Here is a 22,342-nt window from a genome sequence, read left to right as displayed (position 1 = left end):
TGTCAAGTTGAAAAACCATGAGAAAAACTGCCTCGAAATCAAGCCCCAACTGGAACAAATGGCAGGGGGAAAAAAAAGAAACAAAAAACTACAACTCTGTCAACTGTCGATACAACTGGTTTCATTCGCTAACGTCATTTTAATTTTTCTCAAATAGTTGTTTTATGTTTTAAAACTATGAGCTAAGGAGTTCCATCAAGGGTTGTTGAAATGGTAAAAGATGAATTTTGGAATGACTCTAACTGACCATTTCCAAGTAACTTTAGTCTTTTTTTTTTCTTTTTTTTGCGGTACGCGGGCCTCTCACTGTTGTGGCCTCTCCCACTGCGGAGCACAGGCTCCGGATGCGCAGGCTCAGCGGCCATGGCTCACGGGCCCAGCTGCTCCACGGCATGTGGGATCTTCCCGGACCGGGGCACGAACCCGTGTCCCCTGCATCGGCAGGCGGACTCTCAACCACTGCGCCACCAGGGAAGCCCAGTAACTTTAGTCTTATATCACCAGTAACAGGTAGAGAAGAGAAGCCTAAAGATTAAAAGGGTACATCTAGCAAAATAGGACTTGCCAATCTCTCCCATCACCAAAGTGACACTTAGAGACGACCTGCAAGTGTTAGACGGAGCTAAGAACTCCAACGGACAAATGATTTGACTCCAGCACCTCCCCATGCTACAGCCGGCAAGATGAAGCCCAGGGGTATAACACGGCCCTCTGCAAAGCTCCTGTTCTGATTACATCCACAGGGAGGAAATGAATCAAGCCAAACGAAACGAAACAAGCAAACAGAATATAAAGTCCATCATAAAATGATCGATGCGCCGTGCAGTGCGATCAGAAAGAAGGACCCTGAAGCCATCAAGACTGTCCAGCCCTGCTGCCCACTCCTCCCAGGCTAAACCAGAACGTCAGGTGTAGCCTGGGGACGAAAGGAAGAGGCCAACGTAACCTGGTCCCACTCTCTCCCGCCTGCCTTGCCTCTACTCCTCAGCCCAACCCCCTTCCTGGGAGGCACCTGCCCACCTTCTAAGTCACCCCACACCCCGAAGGAACGGCTCCAACACCACTTCCTCAAAAGGTCTTCTCACTTACTGTTTCCCACACTCCAAAATGCGTATCCCCATCTCATTTAGCCTGTTCTGTGCTCTTCTCTGTCGATTTCTCATCCCTGAGCTACCTAGGGGTCTCCCTCCACCTGCACGGAGGCTCCCAGCAGCCAGGACGGGGGGCTGCAGCTCGTGGGAACGGGGCGGATCTCAGCAGCATCTGCTCAGGGAGCTGAGACCAAGACACACTTCCGCTTATAACCCTCAGTTCCTGGACCAGAGGAAGCCCAGCCGCACTAGCCAGCACCTGGAAGCAGCAGTTTGTTGCCGAGCAAAGAGCAGAGGTTTGGGAACACACATTCTTTCACACCAGCCATGTGGTCCTGGTGACGTCAGCCCCTGGGGTTCTGGTCCCCCGACTGTAAAGCGGGGATATCAGTCCCTGTTTACGACGTCACTCGGATGTAATGACACAGTATGGATCAAGCACCTTGCAGAGCAGGGACATAAAAACACTGCTTCTCTTCCTCTCTTTCCCTCCCTCACAACCCACCCTGAAGGGGTCAGGCTGCACCTTTACTCTCTGCTCTGAACCCCAGCAGATCCTGGGCTTCAGACTGCGCCCTGCTCAGCCGTCCTCCACCTTCTCCTCCACCTTGGCCTCATGGCCTTTGAACAAACCTGCTGTTCCCACTCCTAAAGGGTAACTTCTGCCTCGTAAACTCATCACTCGCCCTCTGAATTCCAGGTTAACGACCACTTCCTCTGAGATACGTTTTAGTATCTTCCAGATAAAGTGAGTCCCTCTCTCCTGGGTTCCCAGACACTCTGGACTTGCTCACACAAAGCAGAGCGACATCATCATTGACCTCGGAAGCCTTCTCCCATTAGCTCTGAAACCCCTCTAGCGCCCCAGTACCCCCAGCAGACACGCTAGATAAGGCTCGACTGGCACTCAGACATTTTATTAACCAATGCGTTAACAGCTGAATAGACACCAACTCAGATATGGTGTTAAAAATGACTGAAAGTCAAAGATGTGAATTTCAATTGACCAGGGAATGGAGAAACAAAGCGAGGCTTAAAGAACGTCCTCAGCAATACCCTAGAGGTGCACAGGGTGGCAGTGTCTCCCCACGAAAGGGCTGCGTGTGCAGCTGCGCGGTCCCCGTTAACGAAGCCGAGGGAGGAATGAATACGAGGGACCAAGTCCAAGTTGACAAGCGGGCTGAAAGGATAATAAGCTAATACACCACAAGAAAACAAAATAAGTCAGCAAAGGCGATTATGTGAGGGCAAGAAAGCAACTTGGGAAAAAGCGACTTTATTCAGTTAATACAATGTGAAAACTTAAGTGGAGCCCAGTTGGCCAAAAGGCTGCGGGGGGGTGGGGAGGGGGAGGGGAGGGGCTCTGGGCAAGACACACGTGTCCTAGTGGACGCGGAGCTGACACCTCCTGCCGGCCACAAACCGACACCTAACCCACGTCTCTGCGTGTATGTTTGCAGGGGGGCGGGTGAGTCAGCCAAAAGAAACTGAAGGAATGGTCCCCATGCAAAAAAACCCAAACAGTCTGGGACCAGAAATCAGTGCCCAAGGAGGGCGTCGCGGGTACGGGAAGGGGTTCCTCCCGGTGATTAGACGAGGGACAGCACAGCGCTGGCAGGGCACAAGGGCCTGGGGTAGAGGGCACCCTGCGGCGCTGCGTGCGGGCGACAGCGACGGCGGCAGCAGGGCCAGGAGACGCACATGGCGGCAACCGTGCGGGAACAAGGGCGGGCAATACGGGCGGAAACGCCCAGAAACGGTGGAGAGGACGCCCACTCAGGGAGAGGTGGGAGCAGGCAGCCGCGCGGGCCAACACGCACCAGGGCTCGGGGCGGTTTAGAAAGAGAGGCTGCATTCTATTATATACACGACCCAGATGCCACGCCACGTCCAAACAACAAAGCCGGCGGGCACCTGGGAGAGATGGGAACGGGATTCTTACCACCCGGGCCTACTGGCTCCACATCTTGAGCTAAGAAACCAGATGGGCAATAAAACGAGGACCATCCAAAGTTCCACGAAGTAAGTGGAGACCGCTAGCAAGGAACCCAGAGGGACAGCCACCCGTGACCACGGCTAGGAAAGCACCCGTCTCTTTCTCTGTATCTGCTGTCCCAGCAACATCATCCAACGGAAACATAAAACCAGAAAACAGAAAGTCCTCCTAAATTTCTCCCTCTGCACAACCCCCCATCCCATCCTGTGGGCTCCGCCCGGAAGCCTCTGCTGAAGTTCGCGGCCCCCGCTCTTGGTCCCCTACACTGTCACTAGACTCCTCTGACCGGCACAGACTTGTACTCTCAAAATGTACAGTTATGCCGATAACCAAAGCAGGAATAATTTTACCTGCTGACAATAAATTACCCTCTACCCCTCTCCTGGGAATCCAGAAGTTGATTCAGTAGGCCGTGGCGAGCCCCTTGGGACAGAAGCCTGTCCAGCCCTCTTCCCACCCTAACGGCTACTGCAATGGATCTGAGCCGGATTTCCTATGAACGAAGTGTTCCAGGGCTTAAAACAGAAGTCCTAACAATGGCCACCTTCCAAGATGCAGATGGCTTTTCAGATACACAATAACTGTACTCTTTTTCACAAATACATTACATCACTTCTGCTACTGGGTTTATCAGAAAGTTTAATAATTTTTTTTCTTGCTCCTCTGATGGGGCTCTAAGCTTTAAGCGCAAAGACAGAACATGTCTTATGTATTTCTGTATCGCCAACGGCACAAAGTAAGCTCACAAGAAAAGTTAATGCAACATGGCAAGTGTGGGCCCTGACAACACCAGGTCACGGTCAAAAGAAAGGTGAAGTGCACACACCAGGAGGATGTACTCAGGCATAAAGTGTAGAACGTATGATAGAGCTCTACGGAGAGTTAAAATGTACATTTCTGACGTACAGAATAGCAATGCTGTACTATAAAATTATGTACTTCATAATATTTAATCACAAATTCCCACACTTATGAAAACAACACATTTTAAAAGTGGAGGGTAACTTTTTGTTCCATTTCCTGAAAGTTCTAAATTGTAAGGAAGTTATTACTTCACGTTTATCACTTAAAACTCTGAAGGAAAAGAGCATCATTTTAACATTAAGTTTTTCAGAACATTCTTAGCCTCCTCTCCATAAATTATAGGGGCTTAGACCAACAAACAGGATAAATCAGTAACATCAATAAAAACTCTGAAAACTGATGGGAATACTGAGGCTATTTCAGCTTTATTTTGAAAATATTTTATTTTGAATATATTAAAATAAAGTATTTTGAGAATATTTTTGTTTTGAAAAAATTAATATTTTGAAAATATGGGGGATAAGTGGACATAATTTTTTTAACTGTGATAATTCACTTAGCAAGCAGAGGGAACAATATAAAGAACAATACTAAAGAATTAGTAAAGCCAAAGAATGACTGCACTCACTGTGCAGTCATTCTTAAATTTATAAAATCCATTTTAAAAATGAAATGAGGGAGTGATGTCTTGGGAGTTATGAAGTTACTCAATAAACTTATTTCTGAATGAAAGAAAAAAAGTCACTGCAGATTACATACTTAACAGCAATCCATCAAGCAAAGAGTCAGCTAGACTGAGAGCAGAGGGCTATACCCAAGGGCTCGACAATTTCTCAAATTTAAGAGAGCAGCCAAAATGAACACTTCTGAAAACTACCAATCGGTCACGAAATTAATTCACAAATCTGCATCTTTCAGTTATACACTGCAGTTTCATTTGCACGATAAACCTGTCCCTCTTCTACAGAAAACTGGCACCCGAATTGCTAAAGAGAACTCAGACATCCAGAAACTGACCAAATTCGCACCAAATCCACCCACCCACTGATAAGGCCCCGGGTGATGGGAATGGCACTACCAGCTCACAAGCACCATGACCCGCAATGACCAGAAAGCATAGGGAGAGAGCTACGTGTTACTACAAACACCTATAGTTGAGGAGTTCAGAGGTTTTTATTCACTAAGTAGTTTCACAGAGAATTGATAGAAAGAACCGAACACCTAACCTGCAGTCAGCTGTTTTACCAGAAGTTAGGCCATAAAGAAGGTCTTTTCCTGCTGATCTAGCAAAGGAATATATCCCTTGAAATAAATGCAAAAAATAACAACAGAGAACAGACAAGATGCAAATGTCTGTGCTGGGCATGGCACATGTAAATCTGAACTAAACACAGTCCCTGCCCTGATGGAGTTTACAGACTAAATACATTTGTTAATGTTTTTATTTTACTACTCCTTGACTCACCACAAAAATAAAACATTTTCATTCAAAGACTAACAGTAAATATAAAAATATCATTATTGGCAAGAAAGCTTAAAGTATCGCCATATGTACGTAAAACAATCTTAAGTCTATTTGTGGGTATGCGTGTATCCACGCGTGCCTATTTGAATTGACATACTTACACAGAGCACACGTGTACATCACAACACACCAAGCTCAGGGCTGAGCATCTTTATCCTACAAGTCTGTGCAAAGGCTAAGTCTTTAGAGGTGTCATGCCTTCAAGTCAACGAAAACCTCAGGTTTCACCTTTTCCTTATACACACACACAAGCACAGTAAACTTATGGAAACGTGGACACTCCAAATAGTGGTTACATATTGCTGGGGAAGAAAGGAAGGCAGATTTGAAGTATTTTGTCTCCTGAGGGAAAATAAACAAAAAAGCAAAGCAACCTAGGTAGTAGATAGTGCTTTTGTAAGAATTTTGTTAAAAGACTACGATGTAGGGCATCCCTGGTGGCGCAGTGGTTAAGAATCCGCCTGCCAATGCAGGGGACACGGGTTCAAGTCCTGGTCCGGGAAGATCCCACACGCTGCGGAGCAACTAAGCCCGTGCGCCACAACTACTGAGCCCGCAAGCCACAGCTACTGAGCCCGCGTGCCTCAACTACTGAGCCCAGGCGCCTAGAGCCCATGCTCCGCAACAAGAGAAGCCACCGCAATGAGAAGCCTGCGCACCGCAACCAAGAGTAGCCCTCACTTGCTGCAACCGGAGAAAGCCCACGCGCAGCAACAAAGACCCAAGTCAGCCAAAAATAAATTAATTAAAAGTAATAAAAAATTTAAAAATTTAAAAAATTAAAATAAAAAGACTACGATGTAAAAATAAATAAAAGCTTGGCCACATCCGAAAAGAGAAAGCAGTACAATAACTGGATATGGGCCAGAACCCAGGAGAGCTTCCTAAGGACGGAGACGTGGCAACTCACCCTGTGTGGGAAACAGGGCAGGACCCAGGGGGTAGGAGGAGAGACACTGCAGGGAGGGCAGCTCTCCTTCCAAGAGGGGAAGGGGACAGGAGCACAGGCAGCTCTGAGCCCAGATGGGCCACTGGAGGAGGAGGGGCACGCGGAGAGGACAGGGTGAGCTGCGGTGGAAACAGGAAACCTAGCCATGGAGTGAAGAGACCGGTAAGCGCAGGCAGAGGGGGAGCTGGGCCTCAGGTTTGGAGGTTACAGATTTCAGTGCAAATGCCTGAAAAGACTCCACTAGCCTCCATGCAGCTTCTTCTGAAAAAGGAACGATTTCCTCTCCTGCAATAAGGGGAGATAAACCCCTTAACAAAGTGCTCTGAAAACTCTTCCGGAAACCAAAGCATTCAGTCCGACCCGTGCGTGGCAATCGGGCCCACAGTTCAGCGATACCCGTGTTTAGAGAGCGGCTGTGTGTGCACGCTTAAAAAAATATATATTTGAATGGTCGAATTTCTGATCCAAAGGTTTTTAGCACTTTACATGCAACTATATATTAAACTGAAATGGTGAGGATGGCTGGCCATTAAAGAAAAAGTAAAGAGAACGGATGCACTTGTTTATCTCCTTTCTTAAATTCTCTAAAATAAGTCCCTCAGCTGAAATGAGTATTACCTCACTTAGTATTTCCAAGCTAGCAAAATACCCAGCATCTAACAGATAACAAATGAAAGAGGGGCAGAAATTACCTGATGTTCCTGTCCACTGTGTAAAGCTCAACTAATCGTACCTAATTAAATGGGCAAGTCTACACTTTAAAAATTCCATTTTATCAGAACCACAGCTCTCTCCAGAATCACAATATAATTTTAAAGGGCATACTGTTTGTCATACTGTTCCTGTTAAAACAGTAACAACAGGGGAATTAGAACACTGCTGTCATAATTCCTTCCTAAAGAAAGTTTAAAGCAGCTAAAACATTGGGGGAACAAAATGTAAATTACCAAAACAGTGAATGGAGTGAGAACGCTGCCCGCGGCTGCTATTTCCGTGCACCGACCACGTGCGCCCTGCTTTACTACCTGCCCACAGAGCCCTGCATCTCAGCCTCACGCCAGCCGGAAACACTGAAACCTGTGATCACTGTCCCCACTTTACAGGTAAGAAAAAGGAGGCACTTGGGGCTTCCCTGGTGGCACAGTGGTTGAGAGTCTGCCTGCCGATGCAGGGGACACGGGTTCGTGCCCCGGTCCGGGAGGATCCCACATGCCACGGGGCAGCTAGGCCCGTGAGCCATGGCCGCCGAGCCTGTGCGTCCGGAGCCTGTGCTCCTCAACAGGAGAGGCCACAACAGTGAGAGGCCTGCGTACTGCAAAAAAAAGAAAAAAAAAAAAAGAAAAAGGAGGCACAGAAGTGGATCAAAAGGGTACTATATTTACCTGATGAAATTATTAGAATCATAGACTCGGAAGTCACCAGCATGCAAACATAATAAGGAAAATGAATACTCATCTCTTGGTCATAAAACAAAATTCTGACAGTCTTTGATAGTCCAACTGCACTGTTGTTCTCCAGGCTCAAGCACAGACAAGTCATTCCCCCCAAGAGGTAATGACAACAAGTCCCAAAAAAGAGGGGTGGTATTAAGTTATCGCAGATTTATATACACCCCAAATACAAGTGTTCTTTAATTTTCAAAACCGCGCTTACACCAACTGCTCAGAGCAGAGACAAGTCTGTTCAAGGTTCACGGAGGAAAATCCTCCCACTAACCTTCAACACAAGCTTGGCCAAATACTAGGAATCTGACTGAGGGTATCTACACTTAGTCTCTGAATTTTGGGTCATAGGAAATCATGATCTACCAAATACCCATAGATTCTTCATTGCTTAGGAACACTGCCACCTCATGCTAATTAGTCCAAAACAAACAACTACTACAATCAACTCTTGCTGCAAACTCCTAAATGCATTCAATTTAGGATTATCCAAGTCATGGCTTTGCATGATTAGCAGGGCTCATATTCACTGCCTAAACTGACTTTAAGAAGAAAAAGCAAATATATTTAAAACACTGCAATCTACCTTCCATTTAAATGAGTAATAAATAATAATTGTCGGGGGCTTCCCTGGTGGCGCAGTGGTTGAGAATCTGCCTGCCAATGCAGTGGACAACGGGTTCGAGCCCTGGCTCTGGGAGGATCCCACATGCCGCGGAGCGACTAGGCCCATGAGCCACAACTACTGAGCCTGAGCATCTGGAGCCTGTGCTCCGCAACAAGAGAGGCCGCGACAGTGAGAGGCCCGCGCACCACGATGAAGAGTGGCCCCTGCTCGCCACAACTAGAGAAAGCCCTCGCACAGAAACTTAGACCCAACACAGCAAAAAAAAATAAAAAATTAAATAGTAATTGTCAGGAAGCCGGCACAATGTGGGCAGAAGTGCTGGCGGGTTTCAGGGGCCGCCATCACGCCTTGGGGAGGCCACCCCAGGGAGAGATGCAGTCCTCACGCCTGCATGCACACAGCATCATTTTCTACAGAGGCATGAAGAAGGCTGGGAAATGCTGCTGTGGGGGGCGCAGCTAGGGCTGCAGAGTCACCAGGTCTGGGCACAAGTCCAGATCCCGAGTTGAGCAGTGACACAAGCCTCAGCACCCTCATATGTAAAACGGGGGTGATGAAAGATCTACCTGCAAGACGGCTGCAAGGAGGAATTAAATCAATGCACACAGAGCACGGATTCGAGTGTGTGGCACGGACGAAGGGCTTGTTACACGTTTGCTATTGCCTCGTCTTCGACGCGGCCCAAACCATGTTTCAGAGGGAAAGGACAAAGTAAGAGAAAGCTGATGCTGACTGCCACTGCGCTGCTAAAATACACATCAGTGATACTCATCAGAGATTGCCAACCCTGACAGGTGTACACCCATTAAACGGATAGCTTTTAATTGCTCCTGAAAGAGGACAAATAGTCTTAAGTTATTTACATCATGATTCCTTCAAGGATAAATATGTTAAGGGCATTTGCCCCTGGTGTTGAGTTTTCTCATTACCATTTATGTCTGGGTTATTTACTACTCTTCTCTATTGCATGTATGTTCTTTGAAGCCCTAGATGGATATTGATAGCCAAGAACCATCCTGCATCAGATCCACCCATATCTTCTAAAATCCGTCCATGACAGCCCCATTCTTCCACCTGCCCAAGTTCAAGCTCTGTCACCTCAGATGACTGCAATTCTCTCCTAACAGATTTCCCTGCCCGTCCACTCAACCTAATCCACCCTCTGTGTTTTCAGGCAGACACAGATATTATCTTTGAGGGGATGTGTGGGGCTGGGAGGCGTCTGGTCACATCATTTTGCTGCTTGAAAACTGGCCGCCTACCTACAGACCAAAAGAGACTTAAGAAAGATACACAACCAATAAACAACCTGTACCAAAAAAAATTTGAGACAAAGAAATGTGATTATTTACATGCTATGAAAATTATTTTTTAAGGTTTGATGATAATATTGTGGTTAAGTGGGTTTTTTTTAAGTCTATCTTTTAAAGATAAAAACACATATCAAAACAATGATGGCTGAATTGATATGTCTGGATTTACTTCAAAATAATCCACCAGAGGTGGAGTAGGAGATGAAACATCATCGCTTGTCAGTCAACAACGTGGCACGGTGAGTCCACAGGGGCCCGTTTTACTGTCGCTAATACTGTGAACACCTGTAATTTTCCAGAATAAAATGTAATTGAGGAGGAAAAGCCTCATTTCCAGTCGCCTAAAGAATTGAGGATGACTTTTTCAACGACACATTCACACGCAAGCGTGACTGTGGCCTGCCCCTTCTCCTGACTCCACACACCCCAGGCCATGCGCTCTAAACTGGCCGCACTGTTCAACACGTGACGCCAGGCCCTTCTCCCTCTGTCCCTGTACACACAGTGTCTCCTGCCAACAAAGTCCCACGAGACCACCAGACATGCTAGGAGACCCAGGGCAAAGGGTCCCTTCTCCGAGACCCTCCCCTGCACCCCTTCTGTACAAACCTATAGTCTCAGCTATTCTGGTGGGTTAGTTTTCATTGTTGTTGCTTTCCTTTTTTCTATTTCTACCTCCCTCAAAAGATTATAGCCTCCCTAAGGGCAGAAGCTGTATTTTATTTATTTCAATAAAGATTCCCTATAATATGCATGGAAAGTAGTAATTACTTAGTAAGTGCCTTGAAAAACAGGAAGGAAAGTCAACAGAACAACCGTCATTCGCAGCAAACATTAACAAAACAATATGCCTAGTAAATCAGAGCTTACGTATCCGTAACACATCAATATTTATCTACTGGATGTTTATCACATTGCTTAAAAAATTAGTTGCCATTTTTTCAAGGAGTACCTTAAATCTTAAAAGGAACATCAATATGATTTAAAGAAGAAACTTTCCTTTGGAAAGACTCTACACTATTTCTCATTTCATAAAAGTCAAAATACTCTGTAATGTGAAATACTATCTCCAACCACATGTGAGTAACATATAGATGCTGATGTGAACTTATCAGCAAAGGACTGAAATAGTTGAAATGCTTCACATTTCTAAATTATGCAATAAAAGTGAATGCAAAATTTAAGGCGGTGCTGCCTTGGCAAGGTGCCCCTAGTACTTCTTTGATACTTTAAGGACATCATCTAGCCACTGCATTACACATTGTGCAAAGACAGAGGAAACACCTACTAGTATAAAACTTCATTGGCTTCATGTCTTTCATATCTCACAGTTTCACACATTAACCTGTAAAACAAAAAATAAAGACACGAGTTCATCGTTTGTCATGAAAAAACATACTAATAGTTTAAAAACGTAAATGAGACATTATGTAGAAAATTAACATTACTTTTATGAATTGTCACAATCATTTATTGGCCTCAAGATAAATATTTGTGGTGCCTAGGTTAACAAAATAAAATGAAATCTGGTAAAGAGATGCTAGAAAAGAAACGTTTTGTTAGATGTCAGTTTCATCCAGTTTATTTCGTAGGGAACAAAACTGTATGTGTTTTATACTTTGTAAATGACATGTGGACAAATTAATGTTCCCAAGGTAAACAGAAAATGAGAAAGAAGCTGAAAATTAGAAAGGAAAACCTATTAACTCAAAAAGTGATAACATAATTCACAGTTTAACATTAATGTTACTTAACAGTATGGAATTTCAGACAAAAGTAGGCTTTTATTAAAGTGCATATTTTTATGACTAAGGACTAAATGAATGCTTTACAACTTAAAGATTTATTTACTTCAAATGATTCATCCCAGAGGAAAATAAACAATGAAAATTATAGAAAACATGAATAAATGTTTAAATATTCAAAATTACCTCGAGCAGCATCTTCAAAAAGCATCTTATTATATTAAGCCCATGTAAAATTTCCCAAAAGTTACAGAAATGCAAAAGAGAAAAGGACTATTTCTTCTTATGAAGGAACTAGGAAATAGAAAAGGCTGGCTGTAAAAGTGACTGTTTCGTGCTTCCCTGGTGGCACAGTGGTTGAGAGTCCGCCTGCCGATGCAGGGGACACGGGTTCGTGCCCCGGTCCGGGAAGATCCCACATGCCGCGGAGCAGCTGGGCCCGTGAGCCAGGGCCGCTGAGCCTGCGCGTCCGGAGCCTGTGCTCCACAACGGGAGAGGCCGCAGCAGTGAGAGGCCCACGTACCGCAAAAAAAAAAAAAAAAAAAAAAAAGTGACTGTTTCAACAGCAGTGCCATTTTGGTCAGTGAGGCTACCAGTCCCCATCTGTGAAAACACTGGGATCAACACACATCCATCTTTCTGCTGTTTGCACGCTCTTGATTTTTCACTTGAAAACCACCCTCCTGGGTTTTCTTTTGCCTTGATCGTCCCACGACCAGCACCCTCCTTCAAAGGCCCCCTCAGCCTCTCAATCCCTTGCCCGAAACTTTCACTTAACTCCAGAAGGTAGCATCGAACTTTGAATACACATCATTAAATACAGTTTTAATAGACTGCATCGTACCAATTCTTCTTAGGAAAGGATGAGAGACACAAGTAATGGGTGTAAAAATACCAGGTCTTTAAATTAGGTAACTAGCTCTGCCCTGTTTCCTGTTACACCCTTTTCACTGGATCCCAGTCCTTCTACGGTGGACCCTGTACTCTTGCAGGCTCACCCCTCCCACACCATCAACCATTTCTCCCTCTCTCCTAAATCGCTTCCTTAATCCACAAACACACCTTATGGGGACCGCCCACTGTGTGGGAAGGAGACATGCTTGGCCCCATATCCGCCTCCAGCTACTATCCACACTCCGCTTTTCCCGCAACAGAAATTCTCCCTTTAGAGTTGTCTACGGGAATACACTGTCTCCATTCTCTTGCCCGCCTCCCTCTCCTCTATCACTGGGTCCCTGAAACTCAAAAAAGGGGGGGTCGGGGGAGGCTGCTGGCGGCCTAGTGGGTAGGACTCTGCGCTTCTACGGACAGGGCCCGGGTTCAATCCCTGGTTGGGGAACTGAGCTCCCACAAGCCGTGCGGCCAAAAAACAAAAACAACTCTAAAGTTGTCAGCTTCCTCTGTGTTATCTAAATCTTTTCTGACCTTGTATTAATGCCACTTCTCAGCAACATGTGATGACTCCCTTTCCCTTATAGCATTTTCTGCTCTAAGTCTCCTGGTTTTCCTGTTATTCATCATTTTTTCAGTCTCCTTTGGACTCTCTGCCCCTCTCACTCCTCTACCTGACTCGAAATGCATCGCCTCCAGGGGCTGTCCACCCTCTTCTCCTCTGCACCATGTAACCTCATCCAGTCTTTTTTTTTTTTTTTTTTTTTTTTTTTGCGGTACGCAGGCCTCTCACTGCTGTGGCCTCTCCCGTTGAGGAGCACAGGCTCCGGACGTGCAGGCTCAGCGGCCATGGCTCACGGGCCCAGCCGCTCCGCGGCATGTGGGATCTTCCCGGACTGGGGCACGAACCCGCGTCCCCTGCATCGGCAGGTGGACTCTCAACCACTGCGCCACCAGGGAAGCCCCAGTCTGCGATTTTTAATGTAATCCGTAAGCTGATGCTCCAAAGCCATGCCCCTCACCTAACCTCTCACCGTGACACCATGCATCCAAATGCCTACTTGGTGGAACAGCCGCTCCACGTTCAACGCGTCCAATAGATCTTAAATTCCTTCTCCCCAGATCTGTCCTCCCAGTCAGAACCCAATCGTCTAGGCCAAAACCTTGGAGTCGCCATCCTTGACTCTCCTCCCTCTCCTTCAAATCCCAGCTTTCCGCCACATCCTGTTTCCAAAACCCACCCTCCCAGGCAGACCACGTTCACCACCTGCCCGTGAAAACCCAGTCTCAGGGGCTTCCCTGGTGGCGCAGTGGTTGAGAGTCTGCCTGCTGATGCAGGGGACGCGGGTTCGTGCCCCGGTCCGGGAAGATCCCACATGCCACGGAGCGGCTGGGCCCGTGAGCCATGGCCGCTGAGCCTGCGCGTCTGGAGCCTGTGCTCCGCAATGGGAGAGGCCACAACAGTGAGAGGCCCACATACTGCAAAAAAACACAAAAAAACAAACAAACAAAAAAAAAAAACCCAGTCTCAGCCACCATCCCACTGACATCTCCTACCAGGACCACACAGGTAGATTCTGTGTCTGTTCTGCACACCTGTTGTCCATTTTCCAGACACGACGTCACATCACGTCGCACCTGCTCTTTTATTTATTTATCTATCTATCTATCTATCTATGTTGGCTGCATAGGGTCTTAGTCACAGCACGCGGGATCTTTCTTCCTTGCAGTGCGCGGGCTTCTACCTCACACCTGCTCTTAATCTCCACTGCCTTTACATGAAAATCCAAACTCCTATCCTTGAACACGCAGCCCTGCGCTGCTGACAACACTTAGCATCCTGTAGTTACTCTCCCACGGCCCCTGACTGTTCCCACTGTGGAGCATCGGGGGCCCATCGGCACTGCAGGGGTCTCTGCACAGCTGAGCCAACCCAAGTGTTCCCTCCTTTCAGCCACAAAGTCAAAGCAGCCCAGCATCCATTCTTACCATGCCCAACATGCTAACATCTAAATCCTGTCTGCCCCACTAGTAACGGCAGGGGCTTGGTCTACTTCACTGCTGCTTCTTCTTGGCCTGCCTGGATGTCTAGCAGGTAGGAGGACTGCAGTGGATAATTGTTGACTGCATAAAACAACTAACCTAGCGCCACGAGAAAATCATGATAAAATCGTCTATAGGACAATGTTCTAAATAAATGGAACCACTACCAAAATGCTTTTTTTTCTTTAAACATTGTTAAGGAATGTTTTATCAAAAGCATACTGATCTTCCCTGAATTCCTAAAGAATATACTAGCCAGATTTTAGTTGTTCCTTAATGTCTAAAACTGCCTGTATAACAATAATTATGCTCATCCATAATGCTAAAGAATATACATGTATACAAACTCACATATATATAACCATATATATGTTATACTACATATAGATAGTGTACATATACATAAACATGTATACACACACATACATATAACCATATATATGGTATACTGTATATATGTAGTGTGTATATATATATATGAATCACACTCACACACATATAACCATATATGTTATACTATATATATGTAGTGTGTATATATATGTATACACACACAACCATATATATACTATATATATAGTGTGTATATATGTATACACACACATATAACCATATGTTATACTATATATATGTAGTGTGTATATATATGTGTACACACATAACCATACATATGTTATACTATATATATGTAGTGTGTATACATGTACACACACATAACCATATATATATGTAGTATGTATGTATATGTATATACACACATATAACCATATATGTTATACTATATATATGTATACACACACATAACCATATATGTATACTATATATATGTAGTGTGTATACATGTATATACACACACACACATAATTCAGCAGGCTCTTGCTTCCAGCACTGAATGGCCCCAGTTACTCTGCTTTTTACAGATTCTTGGCCTCCGCTCCCACTGGAGCTTCCTCCTCCCCTTTGGCAAATATGCTGCTTCTGATCCACCTGTATGAAGGGAGCAAACCTTAGAAAAATAATGCTGTGTGGAAAAGACGTACAGTATGTCAGTGAGGACCTGAAAACCTTTACATTGTATAGAGTGTGGGATCTTACAGCAACACAGCCAATTAACTGCACGTCACCAGCTGCTCAGGATCAATGCACTGCTTGCGTATGGACAGCTCCACAGTGCACAAAGTGAGGCTCCCAAAGAGGAGAGCCTCCCCTCCTTCCTAGGAGACCAGTGTTCCACTGCCCAGCACTGAATACACAGACCTGGAAAACCTTGATTAAGAGCTTTTTTTTTTTTTTTTTTTTTGGTAAAATTGGAAAACTGTATTATGTGAAAGTCTTAACTCTTCTCTATTAATCCCAGGGGTAAAATTTTATTTATAAAATTCAAAGGAAATAACTTCTCTAAATTAAGACGTACTTTTCCCAGAAAGGGTAGTTATTACAAAGCAGTTTATCCAAGTCATTGAGTTTATTTGTACTTCTTTTCTTGCTATTATTCATTTTGCTATCCTGATCTTCTTCTAAAAAAGGACTTAAGTTAGTTGCAGCTGATGTCTTGCATAAATATGAGAAACAAATGACTTTTTGACACAAGCAGAACAAGATACACATCTTAAAGGTGACTCCTTGTAAGTTCATGCCAACAAAGCTGAATAGTCTCCAAAATAGACTTTTTTAAGGTGTAAGTATGCTAAACTATACTGTTGAAGTTATCAGTTATTTCTAACCAAAATTTACTTTTGAAACAGCAGAAAATGGTTAGTGGGTGTATGGGGCTTTATTGTATTATCTCTACTTTTGTAATCTTAAAAATTTTCATAAGATGTATTAAAATTTTCCTTTTTCTATTGCACCAAATTACTATTACCTAAGTAATTTTATAACTACATATACTATAGACACACATTATATAATCGATATATCTGATTATTATTGAAATATTATCCATGTGTAGTCATATGCATATGGCAATGTAACATTTATATTTTCATTTTAATTCATTCATTTGCATTTGCAGGTTAACTGCATTCAATTAAACAGACAATTGGCGCTATAATTTTTTCCTAGGATAGCTGTCATTAAAAAACATAAAATGAAAGTTACGTACTTTAGAAATTATCCTTGCTTTAATTTGAGCCATCTTCCAAATTCCCAATGGTTTTGCCCTTTCTAATAAAACTTTAATTTAAATCATTTTCATTACAAATTTAATTTTAGAAGTATTCAATCCTCTTGACACTTTTTTCAATTAACAACTAAATATGAAATTGACATGCTCACAAATTAACTAGTGTTTAAAGAGTAAAGGGGAAATACATAGAACAAGTATTCCTTTCATAATTAAAAACTGCTGGTATCAAAAGTAGCTGGAGCTGGAGACAACAAAACTTTCCCATAACGTCCTAGTTGGCGTTTATATGTAATCCATCTTCCTAAGGTCCTTTATTTTCTATTCCAGTTAATCACTGGATTATACAAGATGTTTCTGATCTTTTAATGTAAGCCCAGATAACCATAAATAAGGTTGCTATATCACTGTACAAGACAAGTGGTAAGATTTTTATATGAATGGACTATATAAAAAACAACTATGGTATAAACTGAATTTCCCAGAAAAGGGCAGTCAACTTAATGCAATAAATATGTTATATATAAAGACCTAAAACATACTAAAACTGTGAACTGAATCATTCTTGGAATAGTTAAACACATTCTGGTTTCTTATGTAGCTGAGTGCTAGGAAGTAGATTTTTATTTGCCAGGATGGCAAATAATGCTCCTCTGGTGTATTCACCAAGTGGTGTTTATTAACTTCAGGTGGGGAGGGCAGGGAGAGGGACAGGAAGCAGAGAGGTGATCCCTATGGCGGAAATGTCAGAAATTATTATATGGATGTAAAACTTCCAAGGCCAGATGAGGCAGAGTTTTCACAAGTAAGTTATCTTTAATCCTACTTCTAAACAATAATAAATAATCACATAAAATCCAAGCATCCTATTGTCATTCATATTAAAATGACTTACCTAAGCTGATGCTCCCTCAGGTTGGATAAGGCTTCCATACCATGTAAATAGGAATACACTATTTCCAGATCCTGTTTGAAAAAAAGGACAGAAATTATTAAACTTGTCGGGGAAAGAGGCTTCGAAAATAAGTCATTATATTTACAGACCAAATTTAAAATAGCTTTTTTTTAAATACAAGTTTTTTAGACATCAAAAATCACATTATTAAGAGAAATGATGGACTGCACAAATGTCATGCATCCCAACTGCCTTTGGGATACATAGAAAGGCCATTAAAATAGAAACTAAATTGGCTCAAATTTACAAAATAAATTCCTCATAAGTTGTTACCACCTATTTCCCAGCTTTTACATCAAAATATCATATGTAAAGTTTTGATTTTAAAGTATAAATATTTACCAATTCCATCATTAAATGATTTTCTTAGTCAATATAAAATTAATGCATGTTATTTCATGCCTACACTTAAAAATGAGCATGAATTGTTTTCTATTCTTACCAAATGACATTTCTTATATGCAGAAATATTTAAATTTAAATATTCTCTTTTAGAAAAAGAGACGTGCCTTGCTTTTCCAGATCATATTACAATAAATAGAAAAAAGATTCATAGATATTCATGAACGTTTAGAACAGGTAAAAATTCAAAATCCTGTTTATATTCATTTATATGACAAGCCAGCAGGAAATTAGTTATTTTTTTAATTGAGGTATAGTTGATGTACAATATTATATAAGTTTTGGGTGTACAGAAGTTAGTATTTTAAGACTCCAATGAGGGGACATCCCTGGTGGCGCGGTAGTTAAGAATCCGCCTGCCAATGCAGGGGACATGGGTTCAAGCTCTCATCTGGGAAGATCCCACATGCCGCAGAGCAACTAAGTCCGTGCGCCAAAACTACTGAGCCTGCGCTCTAGAGCCCACGAGCCACAACTACTGAGCCCGCGTGCCACAACTACTGAAGCCCACACGCTTAGAGCCTGTGCTCCGAAACAAGAGAAGCCACCGCAATGAGAAGCCCGCGCACCGCAACCAAGAGCAGCCCCTGCTCGCCGCGACTAGAGAAAGCCCGCGAGCTGGAACGAAGACCCAATGCAGCCAAATATTTAAAAAAACAAACTTAAAAAGACTCCAGTGAATATCTAGCAGTTTCTGATCTCAAGAATACAAATCTACATTTACTACTCCCCCAAATCTTAGCCAAAATGTAAAACAAATGTATCTTAAGAACTTTGTAAAATTACCCTCTGTCTTTTAAAACGATAGCTCTACTGAGATATAATTCACACATCATTCTCTTTTCTTTTTTTCTTGCAGGGGGTCACAGAAGCACTGTGCACAGGACCCAATCCAGGTGATGGGCACGACCCTCCCTGGCCCCTGGCTCCACCCGGGCTGCCCCCTCCTCCTAGAGATGAGCCGCTGTGAGTGGGCCCAGGGCTGCCGGACTCGCTAGAACTCAAGATTTATCACTTGTGAATAATTCTGTGGTTTGTGTTTGTCAATCACCACCATAATTCCTGAACATTTTTACCACCCAAAAGACAACCCCACACCCTTTAGCATTCACTCCCCATCCTCCCTTCCCCCAGCTCCTGGCAACTGTAAATCTGCTTTGTGTCTATGGATTTGCCTATTCTGGACATTTCATGTAAACGCAATCTCAGAGGGAAATACATGACCTTTTGTGACTGCCTTCTTCCTCTTGGCCTAACAGCTTCAGGGTTCATCTAGGCTGCAGCAGGTAACGATACTTTCCTTTGTATCACCAAATAGTACTCCATTACAGAGAGATGCCACAGTTTATCCACTCATCAACTGATGGACATTTGGGTTCTTCCTACTTTATGGCCGGTATGAATAATGCTGTTGTGAATTCTCATGCATACGTTTTTGTTTGCACACCCGTCTTCAGTTCTCATGGGTATATATATACCTGCGAGTAGAACTGCTCATTCATATGGTAACTATGTTTAGCTTTTCAAGGAACTGCCAAATTGTTTACCTAAGTGGCTACAGCATTTATAATCCTATCGGCAAGGTCTAAGGACTCTAATTTCTCCACATACATCCTTGTCAACACTAACGTCTGTCTTTTTTATTTTAGCCTTCCCAGGTGTGTTTGAAGGTGTTGATTTGCATTTCACTAATGACCAAGGGTGCTGACAATTTTTCATGTGCTTATTGGCCATTTGTACATCTTTGGGTAAATACCTATTCAATTATTTGTTCACTTTTCTTTTCCCCCAGGGGTTATTTATTCTTTCTTTTTTAAACATCTTTATTGGAGTATAATTGCTTTACAATGTTGTGTTAGTTTCTTCTGTATAACAAAGTAAATCAGCTATACATATATATATGTCCCCATATCCCCTCCCTCTTGCATCTCCCTCCACCCTCCCTATCCCACCCCTCCAGGTGGACACAAAGCACCGAGCTGATCTCCCTGTGCTATGCAGCTGCTTCCCACTAGCTATTTATTTTACATTTGGTAGTGTATATATGTCCATGCCACTCTCTCACTTCGTCCCAGCTTACCCTTCCCCCTCCCCGTGTCCTCAAGTCCATTCTCTACATCTGCATCTTTATTCCTGTCCTGCCCCTAGGTTCTTCAGAACCTTTTTATTTTTAGATTCCATATATATGTGTTAGCATAGGGTATTTGTTTTTCTCCTTCTGACTTACTGCACTCTGTATGACAAACTCTGGATCCATCCGTCTCACTACAAATAACTCAATTTCATTTCTTCTTATGGCTGAGTAATATTCCATTGTATATACGTGCCACATCTTATTTATCCATTCATCCATCGATGGACATTTATGTTGCTTCCATGTCCTGGCTATTGTAAATACGGCTGCAATGAACATTGTGGTACATGTCCCTTTTTGAATTACGGTTTTCTCAGGGTATACGTCCAGTAGTGGGATTGCTGGGTCGTATGGTAATCCTATTTTTAGTTTTTTAAGGAACCTCTATACTGTTCTCCATAGTGGCTGCACCAATTTACATTCCCACCAATAGTGCAAGAGGGTTCCCTTTTCTCCACACCCTCTCCAGCATTTACTGTTTGTAGACTTTTGAATGATGGCCATTCTGACCGGTGTGAGGTGATACCTCACTGTAGTTTTGATTTGCATTTCTCTAATGATTAGTGATGTTGAGCATTTTTTCACGTGTCTGTTGGCCATCTGTGTATCTTCTTTGGAGAAATGTATGTTTAGGTCTTCTGCCCACTTTTGGATTGGGTTCTTTATTTTTTTGATATTGAGCTGCATGAGATGCTTGTATATTTGGGAGATTAATCCTTTGTCAGTTGCTGTTCATTTTTTAAGTGGGTTATGTGTCTTTACTATTGCATTTTAAGAATTCTTTATGTATTCTGGATAGAAGACCCTTATCAGGTACATTATCAGTAAATATTTTCTCCCTTTCTGTGGCCAATCGTTTCACTTTCTTGGATGGTGCCCTTTGAAGCACAAAGTTTTTAATTTTGATGAAGTCCAGTTTACCTATTTTTTCTTTTCTTGCGTAGGCTTTTAGAGTCACATTTAAGAAACCATGATCTAATCCAAGGTCACAACAATTCATTAATATATTTGCTTCTAAGAGCTTCTTCTTCCACAGCTTTAGCTCTTACGTTTAAGTTTACAATCCATTTTTAATTACTTCCATATTCAGTAAGGTAAGGGTCCAAGTTCATTCTTTTGCATCCAGTTATCCCATCACCCTTTGTTAAAAATACTATTGTTTCCCCAGTGAATTGTACTGGTGCCCTTGCTGAACTGACCATAAATGTCAGTGTTCATTTCTGGACTCAGATCTATTCCATTGGTCTGTATGTCCATCCTCATTCCATGACCACTGTCTCATTTATGCAGCTTTGGAGCAAGTGTGAAATCAGAAACTGTGAGTGTTCCAACCTTATTCTACTTTTCTGGGTGCCTTGTGTTCACATTTGAATTTTAGAATCAGCTTGTACATCTCTGCAGAAAAGCCAGCTGGGGTTTTAATAAGGATTGCACTGAATCTGATGATCAGTTCTGGTGGTACAGCCATCATAACAGTATTAAGTCTCCCAATCTATGACATGGGATGTTTTTCCATTGAATTAGGTGCTCCTTAATTTCTTTCAACTATGTTCTCTACTTCTCAGTGTACAAATCTTGCACTACTTTGGTTAAATTTAATCTTCTGTTTTGATTAAGAAAAAATCTCTGCAACCTTAGGGATACCTTTGAGAACAATTCAAACTATCTGTGCCCTTAGATTTCCTATATCAAGGGCACAGGGAAGGGACAGTGACTCACAGAATAACTAGGTAAGGAATTCAAAACCTTTCTAAGAGGATTCCAAGAAGGTTTTCAGCCTAAAATATATTATTGTACACCTGAAAACAATATTATGATGTGTTAAGAGGAAAAAAGTACCTCATTTATAATTCTCAATTGTCCCAATTTAAAATTTATTAATACTAGAAATTTAAAGTGTCGCCCTCTATGGTCAACTTTCAAATAAACTGATGGGCTTTAACTTTATTCATCTGTAGTTTTGTTATTTCCCATAAATCTTTTAAAAGCTATTTATAGATTGAAATCTAAGTCTAGACCTAAAAATGCAATACAAGTAAGAAAGCTAAAACAAAACCTTCCCCACCATCCAGTTAACAGAGTGTGCATTCCTAAAGGTAATAAATCCCTTCTTTAGAAGCAGTCATACCCCAATCTTAATATTCTATTTGCAGGTAGGGAAAGCCAATAAAAAATGTCCTAATTAATGAGTTTTCTTTAATACTTATAATAGAAAGTTCTTCTGAATAATGCTAAGGTTCACATTCTATTTTAGGTATTACAAATATGTGCTACTTGCGGTCGTTACATAGCACAGAAG

The 22,342-nt window shown here is 42.8% G+C and overlaps 1 protein-coding gene across 3 annotated transcripts in view; it reads right to left on the bottom strand.

The window, feature by feature from the left end:
- Positions 1-22,342, bottom strand: part of RAPGEF2 (Rap guanine nucleotide exchange factor 2) — a 249,480-nt gene that overhangs the window by 150,680 nt on the left and 76,458 nt on the right. For all 3 annotated transcript variants that reach the window (XM_060114714.1, XM_060114729.1, XM_060114723.1), the window contains exons 2-3: positions 17,448-17,518; positions 11,037-11,093 (exon numbers count right to left, since the gene is read on the bottom strand). In XM_060114714.1, the coding sequence (XP_059970697.1) occupies positions 11,037-11,093; positions 17,448-17,518 (128 nt within the window). The remainder of the gene's footprint in view (positions 1-11,036; positions 11,094-17,447; positions 17,519-22,342) is intronic.

This window comes from Mesoplodon densirostris, chromosome 1, assembly GCF_025265405.1.
Source record: "Mesoplodon densirostris isolate mMesDen1 chromosome 1, mMesDen1 primary haplotype, whole genome shotgun sequence".
In the NCBI taxonomy this organism is placed as follows: domain Eukaryota; kingdom Metazoa; phylum Chordata; class Mammalia; order Artiodactyla; family Ziphiidae; genus Mesoplodon; species Mesoplodon densirostris.
This window is presented reverse-complemented; position numbering and strand designations above follow the sequence as displayed.